The 17590-nt window shown below is 48.0% G+C and overlaps 1 protein-coding gene across 12 annotated transcripts in view; it reads right to left on the minus strand.

Annotated features, from left to right (window-relative positions):
* The window catches only part of GATAD2A (GATA zinc finger domain containing 2A), a 92384-nt gene that overhangs the window by 33221 nt on the left and 41573 nt on the right, over nucleotides 1-17590 (minus strand). For 9 of the 12 annotated variants that reach the window (XM_072947304.1, XM_006199021.4, XM_072947308.1 and 6 more), the window contains one exon: nucleotides 3104-3372. In XM_072947304.1, the coding sequence (XP_072803405.1) occupies nucleotides 3104-3366 (263 nt within the window). In that variant the 5' untranslated portion in view covers nucleotides 3367-3372. The remainder of the gene's footprint in view (nucleotides 1-3103; nucleotides 3373-17590) is intronic. The other 3 variants (XM_031689389.2, XM_072947305.1, XM_072947303.1) reach the window with 1 other exon arrangement.

Genomic DNA, 17590 nt, shown 5'->3' on the forward strand with positions numbered 1-17590 from the left:
TGCTCATCTCCAAAACTGTCACTTCAACTAACAAGACCACTGGCAGGGCCATTGCTGACCACACTAAATTGAATGAGTCCCTTCTTACCCCTGCAGAAAAACTGTTGGTCCTTACAGCCTGCACTAGCTAGGCAGAACCTCCCTACCCACAAAGCTGGGGAGAAAGCATGGGAAGAGCCCCAAGCCAAATATCACAGATTCTCATTGTTGTAATCCAAAATTCAGCCATTTCTTAAGCACAAACACTTCTCAGGCTGTTGTTGCTTCTGGTCGATTACCATAGTGCTGAAATGGTTGACTTTTGGAGGTCAATTTTGTCCTACTTTATAACTGTTTTGGGAGGAAAAGGATTTGACAGTCTCTCCTCACTCAATCACTGTTGGTAGTTGTCCTCCAACCTTATTTTAAAAGTAAAACACACACACATTGGAAGACTAAGTCAGAAAAAATGCCAAAGAGAGATGGAGAGGGGAACCACAGAGAAGGAGAGAACTCATTCCCACCCCTTTATCTATCTCTGCATATTCTAAATAGCCCCAATGTAGTTAAAAAAAAAAAAAAAGTTGTATCTTGGTGATTTAAATTCACCAGCCACTTCCCTAAAGAAAAAGGAAATTCTCTATAATACAAGCCACAAGAAACTCCCTCTGGTCTTCAATATTCCCAAATTGGGTCATAAGAATATGACAGCCTGAAAGAATGAGGCAGTTTTAGACCCAAACATAAATTCTAGAAACAGAATACTATACAGTACTGAAAATGAATTCACTATTCCTGCACTCAACAATGTAAATCTCACAAACACTATATTGAATGAAAGCAAGCAAAGGGTACAGACTATATAATTTCAATTATTTTAAGTACAAAAACAGGAAGGAAAAACTTCAGAGTCAAGAAAGTAGTTACTCTTGCAGGGTAGTGACAGCAAGTAGGCATGAGGGTGCTAGTAACGTTTTTTAATTTGAGCTACAAGGATGTGCTCAGTTTGGAAAATGTATCAAGCGGCACGTGTGTACTTTTTATTATGTATGCTATACCTCAATTAAATGGAATTCTCTATATGGAGGTTCCCACAGGATGTCCCGAGCCAGACGCTCTCAACAAGGATCCAAAGACTGCCTGCTTCTAACACAGAAATTGTGACCACTCACTCCAGAAAGGATTACAGTTTTAGAATGACTGTAGGCTGGACTTAATCCTATGATTCTGTCAAAACTCACAACTGTACTTATCCAACAAACTATACAAAACGTTCTCTGTGGGAACTCAGGGAGACACTTAGCTCTACATACTCCACACACGACATCATTATTTTAAGCGAAGCTTAAGACTGAATGAAGGGTAGCTGTTACCAACACTTCTTTCCCTCACCACACATCATGCACCAGGGTTAATTCTGGATATATATCTGTCATCCAGAGATGCAAAGCAGAAATTATCACCCATTTTACAAATGAAGAAGCACCGGCTAAGATCATCTGCCCAAGACCAATCAGGCAAAGCCGGGCTCTTACCCCACTCTGCCAAAGCTGGGCTCTTTTCACAATCTCACACTGCTTCATGGATGTCCTGTGGTATCTCTAGTCCTGCAGGATGACCCCTGTTCTGTGTGCTCAGGTTAATTTCTCTCTTGCTCCCTTGCATTATTCTATGCTCCTTCAACTCTTAACCTCTCCCTCACAACTTACTGGCCTGTCCTGCAGGGGAGCATGGTGATTACAGGAGAAAATGTATACCAGAAGCCTAAGAAGACAAGAGGGACCCGGTAAACCTCCACAAATGTGGGCTCATCCTTCTCACTCACCTGAGACACTGCTAAGGAGGGAGAGAAGTAGACCCAGATTTACAGTTTTATTTCTAGAACTTTAAAGGAGATCTCTGGTTTTACAACAGGAAGGACAGAAAGCAGAGCCAGAAGGAAAGGCCTTTCTGGGTAGCAGGAACACAAAGCACATACCCCCAGACTAAGATGCTTCTCCAGTAGGAGGGGGTTAGATTTTTCCCATTTATCAAGAGGGTGTAAGAATTTTTAAAGCCGAGAAATGCTAGGTCAAATAATCTCTGAAGTCCTTAGGATGCCAACAGTCTGTGCCCCAAAATGAATTTAACACAAAGACTACAAGTAGGAGTCCCTCTGTGGGGTCAGTCAGCACAAGATGACAAGGAGCACCTAGGTTCCCCAGGTCTGCACCTACCACCCTTCACCCTACCCGGGGCAAACAGACATGGAGGAGAGTCGGCAGGGGAGGCTGTTGAGGGAGATAGGGATGAACTGGACCAGACAGGGGATGTGGGGCTTCTCAGGAGGCCATGGCCACACCCACATACCCACCATGGGACATCTAGGTGTGAACATTCTGATTCTCAACAGAGCTCTGAAGGGAGGAGTGACAGCAGGAGCAGGACCTAGGTCTGAACTTCTCTTTACAGGGAGAAAGATTTCTGAGTGAAGAAATGGGGTGGTACATTGAGTCTTATTTCTTTCAAGCTTTTTCCTTAAGAACCTCACAAAAGCTGAAGATTGGGAAAGTTAACTCTTGAAGCAATCAGTTTCAATTAAGGAGGAACCAACAGAGCACCTTACAGAAGACCTGAACAGAGTGGATCCCTCTTCCATGATGCACTGCCTAGGAGGAGCAGTGGCGCATGTGAGAGGTACCCTGGGCTGGGTTCCAGACTCTGACCCTAGCCACATGACCCAGGCATTATGAAGCATCCCTGGTCTCCCATGCCCCAAACCTGAAAAGCAGGGAGGCACGACCAAATGAAAAATTCAAGTTTTCCTACAAATCAAAAGCACAGAGTTGGAGAGCAAGTACAATTTTAGTGAAGATCTGCTGCCAAGCAGAGGAGCCAACAGAGGCTCCCATCTTGTGAGACCCACACCCCATGCTACTGATGTCTAGGCCCCAGGCCCCCAAGAGGTAAGTCTCTAGGCTAGGACGGTGGGAGAGGCCACTGATGGAGAAGGTGACAGGGCTGGAGCCCACAGCCATCTCCATGATAACCCACCAAAAGCTGCTTCCAGCAGGCCTGGAGGGAGGCTTCACCCCTACCTCCTCCCACCCAGGGCTTTCCCTGGTTCCTGTCCCCTCTTGCTCACCTGTGTGAGGTTCGCATGTCCACGGGCCCATCGCCCACCTGTCCTTCGCCTCTGCCCATGGCCATCGCCTCTGCCCCCCTCAGCAACCCTTGGGCTGGGCCTGCTCCTGGCTCAGGCGTCACTCTTATATCTCCGTCAGCGTTTAAATCTGAAGCCAACACTCCTCTCTCCATTTTTATTTTCTTGCTCTCCACATCGTCCTCTGCTGGGTCCCGTTCAAGTGCTCGTTTCTGACTCCGTGTTCGGCATGCTTCTTCAGTCATTCTGAACTTTGGGGGAAGGAGAAAACATGACATTTAACTTGACATAATGAAGCTGTTACCTTCTTAGAAACTTTTCATAGTGTCAGCATGGGGTGTTTTCCTCGCCATGTGACAATGGAAGAAGTAGGTACAAGAAACAAAAGGCCCATTAAGTGTGCCCAGGACATTTCTTCCCTGCCTTGGGGAAGACTAGGACAGGAGCAGCAGAGCATCTGGGAAGCCAAGCTATGTGCCACCCCTTTTGGGGTCAGAGACCAGCAGGGACCTGGACACGAATAATGGAAAGTGGCTATTTATCAGAAAGAAGGAGGAAATCTCTCCAGTCCAGACTCGAGAGCAAATAGAAGAAAACTTTCTAGATCTGAACTCCCTGCCTACAGGATCCTGCGCACCTACACTGGATTGGAGGTATCTGGAATCCAGGAAGCAGAGACCACGCTGTCCCAGGAGCAGGATCACAGCCTGGGTTTAGCCCTGCACTGCGCTGATGCGAGTTGACCCTTCTCCCCTTCAGTGAGAGGCGGCCTCTTCACTCCCTGCTCATCTCAGGGGAGTGAGGAGTGGGGGGTCACATTTAACCCTTCCAATGCCAACAAGGTGAACTTTAACTGGGCTGAGGCCTGGCCCATCACTGTGCCGGCACCCTGTACCTGCAGCATACACAAATTTTGATTTAAAGAAGGAAGAAAAGAAAGAACAGCTGAGTCAGTTTTTGATCCCATGACATCACTGGGCTCCACATGACCCTTCCCAGGATTCAGTCTGAGAGACAAAGCACTTTCCAGAAAACCAGTCTGAACCGGTTCCAGACAACAAGCTGAAGTGTTGTTAACCCTCACAGAGACAGGAGGGAAGACCGCAGTGATGTCTGTCTGCAGGGAGACTGCTGGCATTCCACAACCAAGTCTGGGACTCGAGCACTCGCTCTTAAAGGGGCCCGATCTAAAGGGGCCCAGACTTGATGTCTCAACAGGGCAGGACGCAGGAAAACAGACTTGGACAATCAGGGTCTAAAAAGTGATGCGAGAGTTCACTAGAGGACAAAAAAAGAATCTGGCTGCCAGACTCCTGAATTCTCGAAGTACCAATTCTCCATAAAACAGTCAGCACCCACATCCACTAACATGGGGCCCAGGGAGGAGCACACTATACAAACACTTCAGAGAATCCCAATTTACACCTGCAGCTTGCCTACACTGAAGCTCTCCCAGCTCTGTCTTTGTCCAAGCAGGCAGGGACGCCCGCACCTCAGTTTCCTCTGCAGCAAACATCCTGGGAGGCCTGTCTCAGGTACTGCCAGGCAAACCCAGTCCCAAAGCCCACCTTCTGGGAGACTAGAGAGAGCACAGGGCAATGAAGGGGCCACACCATCACATCTGAGACACACTCCTGAGCAGACTCACTTGCAACCTCCTTAAAGGAGCTGATTCCACAAATGAGCAACAGTGCAGGGCCCTGCCTTGGACGGAGACTGAAAAGGAAGGAAAGTGACAGCTGCTTCATGCTGCTGGCAAGGGAGGCACAGTGGCCGTCTGACACGTGTAAGGCCAGCGTGGTCCAGTCTGGGCACTCAGACATCTGCTCCTACAGGCAGTACAAAAGGAGTGAACTGAGCAGGTTTCCCCATAGCCATGTCACTGCCGGGGTGCTCCCCACTCCAGGCAGGACTTGGGAACTCTGAAGCTCAAGGGCATCAACCTGGCCTGTCTGCCTCCAAGCCTCCCTGGCGTCCCAGCCTATGCCTGCCGCCCACCCTGTACCAACTCATCCCTCTGTTCTCACCCAGATCTTCCCAGTCTCTCCTCTACCTCCCTGTGTGGAGGTCTCCTCACTGTCCGAGCAAAGTGAGGGATCTTTCTTGTCCCTCTTAGCCTAAAGTTCTAATTTCAGTCTTCCTTCAACATGCCTTCACCACAGATGCTGTCAGCCTGCTCACTGAGTCTGTTTTGTCTCGCCATGAGCTGCAGACAAGTCACTGCCCTGAGTGTCAGTCACCCTCCCCTGCATTTCCTCATTGTGGGAGGGATGGGTCACTTTTCCTTGGGGCCCTGCCTGAATAACAGGAGCTTCTTGAATGTCTGGGGTATTAGATGGGGAGTACTTTCGGCAACCACACTGGACAGCAGGACTGGGGAGGAGGCTACTTGGGTAAAAGATGAGGGGAGACCAGGAGCTCAGGCAAGGAGGGCTCCCACTGGAGTCAGAGGTAATTCTATCCCTAATGGAGGAGCTCCCAGTTTGGCCTGGTACCCACTGTGGGAAGGGGACCCAAGATAAACAAGGAGAATGAATTTCTACTTCGCAATACTGCACCCCTCAATTCTGCACAGAATCCCCTCCACCATGCTTCCCCACTTGGCCGCTGCTCCAGCCTGGCAGGGCCCCCACCCCCAGCACAGTCTCCAGCCCTGTAAGCCCCAGGCTCCAATTTATGAAGCTCACTCAAACCCCTAACTTGGCATAAAGTCCTTCTTCCCAACTGCCCAGAAAAGGGGGAGACTGACGAGGTCACTGTGCGTCAGGTCACCAGATCATCAAGCTGGTGCCCAAGTGACCTCACTTCATCATCACCGGTACGACATGTGGTTCCTGGGGCTAGAGTAGAGTCTCACACCCATGGGGCCATTCCCTCCAGTCCCAGGGACCACTGAAGGGTACAGGGCACTTGCAGGGCCCCAGTTCTGGTCAGGGTCCCCAGCAGAGGACCTGGGAGACTGCTTGCTTGTGCTCTGTGTGCAGTATAAGGGCAGCTCGCTCGGAAGCTGAGGGGCTGGAAATCTGCCAACCCAGGGCACGCCCTGTGCCTCTGGCAGGCGGGGGGTGGGGGGGGGAGGCCTGCTGCACCCCTCCCCCACCACAGGAAGGACAAGCACAGCTGGAAGAGGCGGGGCCAGCCATGGGGGACGATGCCTCAGGCTCTGACCTCCCCCCCCTTGGGTGGAGCCTCCTCTACAGGAAGGCGGTTGCCTTAGTGTCCACATGGGACCTGCCACTGACCAATCCCTGGTGCTGCCAGGCAACTGCTCCTAGGGAGGGCAGGTGCTGGTAAGGAGCAGCTCCTCCCTCCTCTCTACAGGAAGGAGCAATGCCCCAAGAACATCAGGGCTGGCAGCCACCGCCCTGCAGGCGCAGCTGCAGGGACAGCAAAAAAAAAAAGTTGTCAGGAAGAAACCAGCCTCGAAGAATAAAGTATGACCTAGGAATGAAGCACGACCGACAATTTCTGCAAAAAGCAGCAAGGGGGTGCATTAGAACCCTTTCTAAAAAGCAGATGAAGAGTTTGTATTACCCCAACTGGCAAATTAGGATCTGCTTCTAAACTCCTGGCAAGTGAGGGAAGAACGAAGGGATGGCAGCGTAAGTTCCACCACAGGCCGGCCAAGGAACTTCTGGCCCACAGAGCAGCCCCCTCTTATTGAGGCAGGATCCTGTGCTGGCTGCTTCCTGCAGAGGCAGATCCCATCAGCAGCATGCCCACTGTAAAGATGCAGCCCCCAGGGCTGCAAGGCTGCTAAATAGGGAGCAGGACTGGAACCCAGGTGGCCTCAGTCCCTCCCTCTCACTCTCTCCAAACACATCCCAGCTGGACAGGTGGGGACTGGACAGGATGCAGTCCAGGTCTTCCTCAGGCCCAGGAAGATCAGTTTCCAGCCACACTAGGCTTCACAAGCACAGACCAATCCCAGGATGATGGGGCTACCAAGTCCCAGGTAGAATGCTGACACAGGGCTTTGGGTCAGATGCAGATTTCAATTGCTTCTACCAAAAGATGCTTTATTTTAGTAAAATGTCACCTTCCAACTGGTCTGAGAACCTCAGGTGGAAAACCTATTCTAAAATAGCTCCAAAAGGGTGAATCATGCTGTGGCAGGAACCAACATTTTTAAACAGGACTCAAGAGACCAATACCCCTGGCACAGGCCAGGTAAATATTTCTTGATTAAAAAAAAAGAGAGAGAGTAAATAAGTACAAGTCATAGAGCCAGAACCCTGAGGCATTATCATTATTTTCCGTACTAGGAAATGCTATTTATACTACACTGTTACTAACAAGCAGCAGGAACACTACTAGTAATACTTCTGTTTCAAGCGTGAGGGAAGTGAAGCTTAGAAATGTGCTTAGGAGAAATGACAGAGCTGATGCTCTAAAAAGTTGACCACGTGGGATGCTTTTTCCAGAGCCCAAAGAAGGGAGTGAGCAAGAGGAGGTGGCAGAAAGAGGGTGCTAAGTGTACAGTGACCTCATGGGGAGTACACGGGGCGGGGGCGGGGTGGGATCTGCAGCCATGGCTGATCTGGGAATAGACTAAGGCAGGGGGTAACAGAGGGAACAGTCAGGGCAATTCTGTATCTCATGGCTCAGGAAGGGAAGGGGACAGAGCAATGGGGAGACATGGCCAAATGCTGGATGTACTTTAGGAGGACATGGACAACACAACATGCCAACAGCTGGATGTGAGTGAGGTGAGAGAGGGTTGCTTCATTTTGTTTTTGCCTGAGCAACTGGAAAGATGGGATTAATTTTCTGAGATGGGGAAGGAGCAGATTTGGGGGAAGAAGGTTGGGAGTGGGACAGTTTGGCACGCAGAGAGGCTGAGGAGTGTCTGCTGACAGGTGGAGGCCTGCACACAGTGCAGCCACCATCTTCAGGCATGGAGAGAAGGGCCTGTGAAGCAACGAGCACAGAGCTGAGTGACGACGGTTTCCAGATGCCAACCTCACTAGCCACTGGCCAAGCTCCACTCTCGACACACAGGCAGACAGCTCCATCAGGCCTGCAGCCAGGTGCCTACTGCCAGAGTACCCCCAAACAGGGCTCAGTGCCACCTCTCTGCACGGTCTCCCCAGGCCCAGGAACCCCAACTACCCTACCCAAGATAGTGGCCTGAGGAGGCTCCCAAAACCGAGTCCCTGATCTGCACACCCTCCAGGGCTTCCCATGTTCTCAAAAGTCAAATCCAGGCACCTGGGGAGAGGTGAAGGAGAGAATGCACAGGCTGTATTTTGGTGCCAGCAGCCCTCAGTCTTCCCTTCCACAACAGAGACCAGACCTCACTGCTCATGCCTGAGCTACTTCCTGATGCATATCTCTGAGGGACAGTGGCAGGGATATAGCAGCTGTGCTCTGGAAAGAACTCACACCAAAAACACCAGTTCTCAAGTTTTAAACGTCAAATCTCATTAAGGCCGAGCATAAGGAAAGCAATTTAACTTGGGAATTAAAAAGCTGATCCCAACAGCCAGATCCTACCAGCAAACATAGCAGAGAACAGAGGCTGGACTTCAGGGAGCAACAGACAGGGGAACTTGTCACTCTCGGAGTCTCAGTTTCTCCATCCCTACCTCACAGATGGGCTATGTGAAAAGACAAGAGTGACATTAGTAATAACTTGACTGAAAAAATCAAGTTGCAGAATGGTAGGAAACCAGTCATACATATGGTTTTAAAATGCTTATAACCTGCAGGAAAAAAAACTGAAAGTTCGCTAAAATCGAAACTGAAAGAAACTGGACTAAAATCCACAACACTCATCTCTGTAGAGTGGATTATTAAGAAACTTTCACTGTCTGTATTAAGCCTTTCTGCATTAAATTATTTCCCTTAAAAGTGACTCTCAGTTTCTTTGTATTCAAAGAAAACAAAGATAAAAAAGAAAGCTAGATAAAACAACACTCCCACCTACAGAGGCCGAGAAATGAAAGAACAAGTGTTATGGGGAAGGAGTGAGGGAGGAAGGCCCTGCAGGGGAGGGAGGCCCCCTAGGCCTGGTCAGAAGGTAGCAGGGATGTAGGGAGGACACTTGGCCAGCTCCTCCAACAGGCAAAACAGGAACACAAGACGAACTGTAACCTCCGGTGGACTGAGAGGGGATGCCACTGTCACTTTCCCATTTGCTACTGGCAAATGTTCATGTAGCTTAAAAGTCCCCCTTCCATGTCACTTGCTACAGTGACTCTTGAGCCCTAAGCAGTAAACCAAGCCCCTCAGCTCATCTCCACAGCCCACCTCCTACCTGGGCTACTAGCTGTCCTAAGTGGCCATCAGGCCACAGCATCAGTGTAGGCTCACTCTGAGAGGGCCTACAGCCCACAGCAACAACCACCCCCATATAACTCAAGGGCTTCATCTCTTCTCCCAGCTCGATGTTAAACTCGTCCACAGCAGAAGCTTTTTCCCTTTTATCTTCATTTAGAGTGGGAAGCAAACAGTACATGTTCAGTACATGCTACTGAGTTAAAACCACATTTCTATAAATTAGCCTCATGAAGTTTGATTCCTGAGGTTGTCCGACAAGGCAAAAATGTAGCAAACAAGTCAAGTGCTTTCATTAAAACTTCTGAATTCTAATTTTCTGGAAGGCACGTATACTGACATGGAGCCTCACAGATTGAGGCCAAGATGGAAATCCAGAGAGACAGTCCAGACAGAGAAATAGCCGAGGCCAAGCCACCAAGCAGTGAGAGTCTCAGGCAGAGAAAGGGAGGCCACAGTGAGTCCTGTGCTAAAGGTTTGGGTTCTGAACGCTTAGCTGTCTGAAAACTTAAGATGCTCCAGAAATACAAGTGTTTTCTCTCTTGTACATCATCAGGAGGGCCCCTGGGTCAGCCTTCTGGCCTTCAACGACCTGGACTGAGAAGATGAGAGGGATAGACTCTCCCTGCAGCAGTCCTGTGACCTCAGTGGGAACAGGCCACATCCATACATGCAGGGGCAGGGGAACAGCTGCCATTCATCCACAGCCTCTGTGAGTAGAAGACCAGCCTGTCATCGTGGGGAAATCCACATCCAGCTGGGCCTGGAACCCAAGTGAACATTCCTCTTTCTACCTGGCATTCTTGTAAGCTGCCTACTATGGAATGTTCCACTGTACAAACTAAAGGCCTTTTGTTAATCATGTTTAAATTGTCTGTTTTCACCTGGATACACAAGCTTGTGCTGGGGCTAAAATGACACTTGCCAGAGGGGAGGAAGACAGAACAGAACAGTTGTCCTCAAATGCCTCCACGGCAGCCTCACCTCAGAGGTGACTTGTCCTGCCAGTGGCTGTAGGAGCGATCATGGTGAGGCCTGGCCAGGGAAGACCTCTGGAACCGAAAGGAATGAGCTCCCTGTCTTCAGATGTCACTACCACCCACAAGGTAACAATAGGCCATGTGACAGCATGGCCATACCATCAATGTTCCTGGTGTATCCCCAGCTCCAAGAGTGCCAGCCACACAGTAGGTGCACCTCAAAACATCTGATAAATGAACAAATGTAGGTTTTACAGAGAGACGCTCAGGGGATTGGGGAGGGGGCAGAGGGACACGGATCAGACACCTCAGGTTCCCATTCAACACTGAGATCCTCAGATCTCAATCCAAGTTTAATGCTCCTCTGTTGTCAACAAATGCAGGGTCTTCTTTTACAGACAAAATACCTAATACTGACAGAGCATTTACCCAACATGGATAATCTCAGGTAATCCTCACAACCACCTGCAAGGTGAGTGCTACCATCAGCCCATTTTACAGGTAGGGAAACTGAGGCAGATGAAGGTCATACAGCAAGTGGATGGGACAGTGCCGGGAACTGAAGCCAATGCCCCTTCAGACAGTGCCCATTGAAACACTCTGTCAATTATCTAGAGTCAATTATCTAGAAGCTCCTCATAAGGAGGAAGTTGAGCTTAACTTCTTGCTCTGGCTCCACGGGGTCCAGATGAGATATTAAATGTATACACCTTTATTGGGCGTTACGAGTAGGACCACACCTTTCGCTGTTTGCTTTCAAAGTACAGTTAAGTTCTGCTGGAGCACAACATATGCACTCCTAAAAATTGCCACATGGTACAAAATCAAGCAGTAAAAACACAGGGTTTGTGGGAACAATGGGATTAGGGCACAATACTCCAAAACTTCAGTGACATAAAGGCAGGAAACTGATTTTAAAATGGTAGCTTGTTAAACAGCTAATAAATACACAAATACTGCCTAAAGCCTGATGCCTCACCTGGGGGAAGTCCTGGTGTTTGCTATGACTGGGTGGGGTGCAGTTTCTGAGTTACTATGATATGCTGGAAGGAGGCTGTCTGACCCCAGAAGGGGATGGGTGTGGCTCAACAGGCTTTATACACATCTGACATGTATTTTGACTTGGGGTTACCGGCAGGTACTCTTTTAGCTGGGAGCAGTTTTCTGGATTTACCTAGTACAGGAGTCAGCAAACTCTTTCTTAAAAGGACACAATAAATATTTTCAGCTGTCCAGGCCATTCAGTCTCTGCCCTAATTACTTAAGCTCTGCAACTGTGACAGTATGTTCTCAAATGGGCATGGCTGTGTCCTAATCAAACTTTATTTACCCAAACAGGCGACCAGCCTGCAGGCCACAGCTTCCCAACCCCTAGACTAGCATTTCTCCTGGACAAAATCACACATAACCAAACATAACGTGTGTGTTATGCTCCAAATGTGCCCTAATACATCAATAGTGTTGGAACAAATCTGTTTTTCTAAAACAAGCATTATAGCAAAACTGACTACAGAGAAAAATCAGTTTCAAAAAAAAAAAAAAAAAAGGATGTGAATGTGTAAATTCAATCCAAGCCCAGGACTCAAGGTTAACCCCTTTATAAGTCAGAAGAAATTTAGTTCAGAAAGTACTGAGTGCAGACTGCATACTGTAGGGTCAGTCTGTCCCACTACACGGGTCAGTTTTATACCATCCTAAAAATTCTACACACTCTCAAGATAAATAGGTCCCTAGTAGAAGGAAATTGTATTTCATACATTACTGCAGTGTATGAAACTTTAACCCAGTTAGACAGAAACAAGCGGTTCCTCAGTTTACGTGCCTGAGCATCAGACCAAAACTCTAAGGAAAAGCACAGGGGCTGAGAAGGATATGATTAGGGGGAGGAGGGTTGAGGCAGGAAGGAGAGTGTGAATCAAGCACACTGGGGCTGAGTTGCTGAAGACTTGGGGGCGCGTGGGAAGAGCCACAGGGCCAGACTTTTCCAAGTAACCAGGACTCACCCCTGCCCTTGAGGGCTGGGGAGGGGGAAGGGGGTCATCTACACCAGGGAAGCCCTAAGAAAGGCATTTAACCTGGTTTTTTGGGGGGAGGGGGGATCCAAGAGGACACAGGTCCACACCACACTGCCCCCAACTATCCCACTCCAGGGCAGGTGGGCAGTGCTGTCACAGTCCTGCACCTTACATCCTGAACCTTGGTGCATTCTGCCTGCAACTGTAGCTCCACAACTCAGCCCCAGCCTGGGAACAACAGGAGAACCTTGGGAACCTGACTGGGGCTTACCCTCCACCCGATCAGCACCTTGGTCCTTCAATTCTCCTAACCTTTATGTGAACACTGGGCCTGACTGGTGGGTACATCGTTTCACCCCCAACCTGGCGGCATCCTGTCCATCTCACACTGGGGCTCCCTGGACCTGGGGACTTGATACAGGTTTTCTGAGCCTTCTGTCTAGTGTTACAAGAAGCCAATGCTGCTCACCAGGTAGACAGTCACTTTACAAAAATGAAAGACATGACCAACAAATTCTTCTGACTTGCTGAAGGGGCTCACTTGCTCTTTCAAAGGCTTCTCACAAGGTGGGCAATCTTACCACTGGCCTCTAATGGTGGTCAGTGGTGCCTGCGCTCTGGGTAGACTGGAGCAGTTAAGAAGGGAGTAAAGGAAATGAGGAGCATCTGACTCCACTTGATGGATATCCTATTGACAGAGGATGGACACAGGAAACCAGGGTGACAAACACCACCCTATTCCCCCAAAATGCAGCACACCAGGCTAGATGACCACCAAGCAAATCCCACACAAATACACACGTGTGCACACCCACACTCATGCCTAGACAAGTGTACCCAAACATACATGCACACTACACACACTCACGTGTGCAGTTTTCACCCCCTCCTCCCACTTCTGAATTTTGTCCAATTATCTCAGAAAAGATCTTTCTTCTCTGTTCATTCATGAGCAAAAGAACAGCAGTTCTTTTGGGTGATCAGTGTCCACTCAGCTCCTGATCCAACTGTCTCAAGAAGGAAAACCATTAAGTATGGAAATGCGATTAGACACAGCGACCAGAATCACCAACTTCTAAAGTATGTGCAAGCGCCCAGAGCCCTGCAGGGCCTTGTGTGGATCTCGATCCCTGCACACCTCTGCCACTCCAACCCACACTTCCTCCAAGACAAACAATTTCACACCTGGGTGGAGCAGCAGAGCGTTTTAAAATCACTAGCACTACAACCATGCTCATTTCTACTACTTTGTGCACACAGTAATTTAAGTTTCCAGAGAAGGCAAAAGAACTGACTTCTGTTTACTGTTGTTTATCTGAGTGATATGCGAACCCAGAAGGGAATTTCTACAGCACCAAGATATCTGGCCAGTAACTAATGACCAGGGACACCCCTTCTGGTTCACAGCCTGTCTGGCCCAGGATGTGGATGCCAAAAGGCTCCAAATACTGATTCTGTGCCAGATGGTGACTTTCAAGAGGCCAGTGACACTGGGGTACCACCTCTGTAGAGGACAAGAGCAGCAGCTTGGAGTCACCCACTTTCATGGGAGCATAGATGTAAGGGCTATGAAATATGGATGCCAATAGCCATTTTGTTACAACACTGGAAAAGGAATCCACCCTGCTGGTCCACAGAGGAGGGGAAGAATCTGAAAATGCTTCATTTGAGCTGAGCCCCAAGAGTAGAATCTGGATTTGCAGAGATGGAAGAAGGAAAGAGAAATGGTAGCCGAAAAGGTGAAGTGGCAGAAATATACAGGCACGTGAAAACCCATTTCCAAGAAAAGTAAACGAAATCAAATAAAAGATCAAAACATGAACAGCTTTTACATGGAATGAGGTCATTTACAAAAAAAAAAAAAATCCCCACCTTATAGAGAAGCCATTTACATTCAGTGTGAGAAGCCAGCAGTGACGACTGGGCCTCCCACAGGCTTTCCTGGGCTCTAGGTGCCCCTAGAGAAAGTGTAGATTCCATCTGGGGAAGATGGTGTACGGGGTATGTTTTTATCTTCCCCAGACACAGGTAATTTCCTAAAAACTTCTGAAAACAGGAACACTGCTGACCAGACAGGCCACGCAAATCCCACTCCACTCCTTCTATACCTCAGCCCCAAGCCCTGGCTTCCGAGTGCCCCTTCCCAGTGACATGAGATGAAAGCCTGCCTGCATCTCCAAATCAAGCACACCGTAGGACAAAGTACACCTAAACTGAAAACTTTTTTTTAAACTTTTTTTTATTGAGTTATAGTTATTTTACAATGTGTCAAATTCAAAATTGATAATGTTTTAAGAAGCAGAGAGATCAGTACCAAGTGTTTTTAAAACTGTTGACAGCAACCCAGGCTCACCCTGGAGATGAGGACTTGGATTTTGTGTTTAACGCTCTCAGAAGTGGTCAGTAAGCACCCAACGCTGCCCACCTTTAAGTGGCCCCACATGGGTGACTGAGCCTCTGATGGCCAAGGCCTGTGCCCAAAGCCCAACCCCTGCAGCCCCAGAGAGAGAAACAGATGCTACTAGAGGAGTACATAACACAGAAATAAGGTGCCACCTATGGAGGGGAATCTGAACAATATTAAATGTCCATAGGGAAATGGTGATCATTTATACCCTCTGGTACAGGGTATCACTGTAAGAGATAGCTGGCTGAGTTTCCCTCCCAGTCCTCTGTCCCCTTCCAACTGCCTCCCAGGCTGAGTCCCCTCAGCCCACAAAGGGTTACACCTGCCATTTCCACGCCATCTGCAATATGCCTATCGGGTGTCACATCACAAAATGAGAGTCCTTAACCCTTCCAGGGCTGACTCCCTCAGGGCCTGGCCAAGGTGCAGCCCTGACCACCAGCTCCATTAAGCTGGAATGGCAGCGAGGTTTTGCACAGAAAATTCCAGAAAGGGTCTGAAGAGCCTTCTCTACTCCTGAGAGGAAACGTGAGTGGAAAGTGGGAGAGCCAAGTGTGCATCTGTTGTCATTTTCATCAGGACGCCCAGCAATGTGGTGACGCCATCGCCTGGAGGCCCTGCCTGGGCTCCACTGTCAAGCTCCTCCCTGCACACGTCCTGCAGCGTCCTGCAGTGGCTGAGCCGCCCCAAAAGGATCAGAGCCAGCAGGGAAACCTACTTCTAGAACGAAAGTAAGTTTCTGGTCTCAATGAAGCCCATGGGCCTAAGAAACATTTCCTACCGATGAACAGTTCTCACAACACTTCCTGCACAGCTGTAAGAGCTGGAACAGAAATCCTACTTCTCTCCTCCACCCTGGAAGTGGGAATCTACCCCTTGGGCAGGGGGCTGGTTCTGGGTATAGACACCTACACCAAGCTCCAGGGAATAGCAGAGCTGACCTAAAGCGTATCACATTAGTGGTATTAGTGGTCATTTTATAAACCATGCTACTCTCAAGGTAAAAGCAAGGCCTCACCTCAGCCAAGGTCCTGCCAGCCTCTCTGACCAGTCTACTGCCACCTGCCCCTCCCCCTCCCTCCACCAACCCCATTCTCTCAGCTCTGGCCATACTGACATTCCAGCTGCTCCTCTGAAAGCCAAGTTCACTCCCATCTCAGGGCCTTTATACTTCCTGCTCCCTCTACCTTAAACGTCTTCTCCCAGGCCTCATATACCACTCTCTTTCTTTCAAGTTTCAGCTGAGACAACAAAGTGACATTATCTCCCCTCCACGCATGGCCCTCGATGGGGCTCTATCCCCCTTTCTTCTTCATCACCACTTTACATTTTATCTATTTACTCATCTATCTGTTTATGTATCCCTCCACCCCCCACAAGAATAGGGAATAATTCCTTGTTCAGTGCTGCCATCCCAGGGCCCAGGGCAGAATAGATGTTCAATACATATTTGTTAATACAGATGAGAAAAAGTACTTTCAGAACTCCGAACTATCACACTCCCCTTCCTGGTTAAATAAGGCAAGACGTCTTCATGTCAATAGAAAATATAATGATCAAAACCAAACAAAACCCTTACTTCATATCATATACAAAAATTAACTCAAAATGGGTCAAAGACCTAAATATTAAAAGTGAAACCTAGAAAGCTCCTAGAATAAAATATAAAGGTAAATCATGATCTTCACTCTGGCAATAGATTCTTAGATATGGCACCAAAAGCTCAGTACCAACAAAAGAAAAAAGATAAATTGGACCTCATCAAAATTAAATTCCTTTGTGCAAGAGATTGAAAAAACTCACAGGATGTGAAAAAATATTTGAAATCCTATCTTTGATAAGGGTCTGGTGTCCAGAACATATAAAGAACTCTTATAACTTAACAACAAACCCAATTCAAAAAACGGGCAAAGGCCCTGAAAAGACATTTCTCTAAAGAAGATACACAAATGGCCAATAAATAATGAAAAGATGTTCAGAATCATTAGTCATCAGGGAAGTGCAAATTAAAACCACAATGAGATACCACCTCACACCCACTAGGATAGCTATTAAATTCTACTCCTAGGTATATGTCCAAGAGATGTGCATTTATTCAAACAAAAACTTGTACACAAATGTTAAAAAGCAGCACTATTCACAATAGCCAACAAGTAAGAACAACCCAAATGTCCATCAATAGGTGAATGGACAAACAAAATGTGTTATATCCATACAATGGACTATAACTTAGTCACAGAAAGTAATAAATTCCTGACTCACGTCACAATGCAGATAAACTGAAGATATGCTAAGTGAAAGAAGCCAAACACAAAAGGCCATATTATATATGATTCCATTTATCTGAGATGCTCAGAACCAGGCATATCCATAGACAGAAAGTAGATTAGTGGCTGCTAGGGCCCTGGGGGGCAAATAAGTGGGGGAGTTGGGGAGTACAGGCTAATAGGTACAGGTTTCCCTTTGGGGTGATGAAAATGTTCTAGAGTTAGAGGTGATGGCTGCACAATATTGTGACTATATTAAATGCCAATGAACTTATACTTCAAATTGGTTAAAATGGTGAATTTTATGTTATGTGGATTTTACCTTAGTTTTTTTTTAAGCAGGAAAATAAAAACAAAACAATCTTAACCCCAAGAGCCATAACCTATCTACAGTTATTAAACTACTAAAAGGCAAAAGGAGGTTTACTATGACCCCAAGAACACAGAATAGAGTCCTCAAGGAAAGACTTCTCAGTGTAACAAGATCCCAAACAACTGAAGAGCCATTGTCCACTTGGGTG

Source organism: Vicugna pacos, chromosome 22, assembly GCF_048564905.1.
Source record: "Vicugna pacos chromosome 22, VicPac4, whole genome shotgun sequence".
Classification (NCBI taxonomy): Eukaryota; Metazoa; Chordata; class Mammalia; order Artiodactyla; family Camelidae; genus Vicugna; species Vicugna pacos.